At 35.4% G+C, this 1,403-nt stretch overlaps 1 protein-coding gene across 1 annotated transcript in view; it reads left to right on the top strand.

The window, feature by feature from the left end:
- LOC108362980 (probable mitochondrial import inner membrane translocase subunit Tim17 1) overlaps window positions 1-1,403 on the top strand; it is a 72,033-nt gene continuing 70,630 nt past the window's right edge. The window contains exons 1-2 of the mRNA XM_017616152.1: window positions 1-110; window positions 189-332. Coding sequence (XP_017471641.1) covers window positions 189-332 — 144 coding nt within the window. The 5' untranslated portion in view covers window positions 1-110. The remainder of the gene's footprint in view (window positions 111-188; window positions 333-1,403) is intronic.

Here is a 1,403-nt window from a genome sequence, read left to right as displayed (position 1 = left end):
GGCGATAGTTTTAAACTATCGATACTATCGATAGTATCCCAGTTCTACGACGTTTCTTCTAGTTCTAGTATCGAGTATTTACTTATCTCGTTTGTTCCATATTTTAAGAGGTTAGTGTTCGAATATTTTATTAGGGCTATTTGAGGTGCCTACCTTTATTTTTTAACGTAACAATTTAAAATTTTAAGATGGAAGAGTATGCGCGAGAGCCTTGTCCTTTCAGGATTATTGATGACTGCGGTGGTGCTTTTGCTATGGGTTGCATAGGTGGTGGAATATTTCAAGCTATTAAAGGGTTTCGTAATGCTCCGTCTGGCCTAAACAAACGTTTGGTAAATATGCTTAAATTACAACTTTGTTCAGTATGTATGCAAAATGCAGATCCTTAGAGATAGAAGGGGTCATACACACGGTCGTGAACGGCGAGGAAACTCGTCCTATGAGTAATTTGTTAAGAGGGAATTTACATTTTCATTTCATTTCATTTATTAATAAAATCATTAGCACAATAAGATCAAAAGAATGATCTTTTATAGCGCAACAAAAAATTCATAACAGTACATGCATATAACTAAAACAGCAAAAATTACTTAAGACTAAATAAAAGTAACATAATATAATTAACAGAGTAGTATTTTTAAGTGAGTTCTACAATTCCAGGACATATACTTAAAATAAGACTTAATTAAACAAGTACATAGGGAGCACATCACAGGGACTGAAGAGAAGCTAACGGAAATATGCATACAGAACATTTTTAGAGTTGCTTTTGTTTAAACTATGCGAATATGGGATGGAATAGAGTTCCAGATGCGGATAGCATTGACAAAGAATAGCCGTCCAGGGCTGAGATAATTGTAGGTAGGAACAGTCAAGTCCTTTACTCGAGTGGATTTGGGGAACGCTAATTTTTCATATAGGTATTTGGGTGCCTTATCTGTCATGAGACGAAAAAGGAATACACAATTTCTAACTTTAAGATATTCAGAAATTTCGCAGCCAAGTAGGCGCGTTCTCCAAGCGGAAATATGTTCATATTTTGCTAGCCCAAACACATAGCGCGTGATCTGGTTAAATACTACATCTATTTTGTGAGCTGATTGTATACTACCTCAGAATAACAGATAATTGGCATTATAAGTTGGATTGCGAGTTTACGTCTGATTTCTATCGGTGTAAATGGAGCAGACATTCGTAAATTCCTTAAAGCATTATAGACTTTGCCTACAGTTGAATTCACATGGTCAATGCAGGTAAGGCCAGTGTTGATAATAAACCCAAGGTTAGTTACTTTTGACACAAATTTAATTGGTTTGCCACCAATGTGTAACGATGGAATAGTTGCTATCGTCTTAATTGTGACAAGTGTTTTGTATTACCTATTTGTAAGAAACGTCTTAACC

The sequence above is a fragment of the Rhagoletis zephyria genome, unplaced genomic scaffold (genome assembly GCF_001687245.7).
Source record: "Rhagoletis zephyria isolate East Lansing unplaced genomic scaffold, Rhagoletis_zephyria_1.1 Rzeph_scaffold_01159, whole genome shotgun sequence".
Classification (NCBI taxonomy): Eukaryota; Metazoa; Arthropoda; class Insecta; order Diptera; family Tephritidae; genus Rhagoletis; species Rhagoletis zephyria.
The sequence above is the reverse complement of the archived record's forward strand: the minus strand, read 5'-3'. Positions and strand labels throughout refer to the sequence as shown.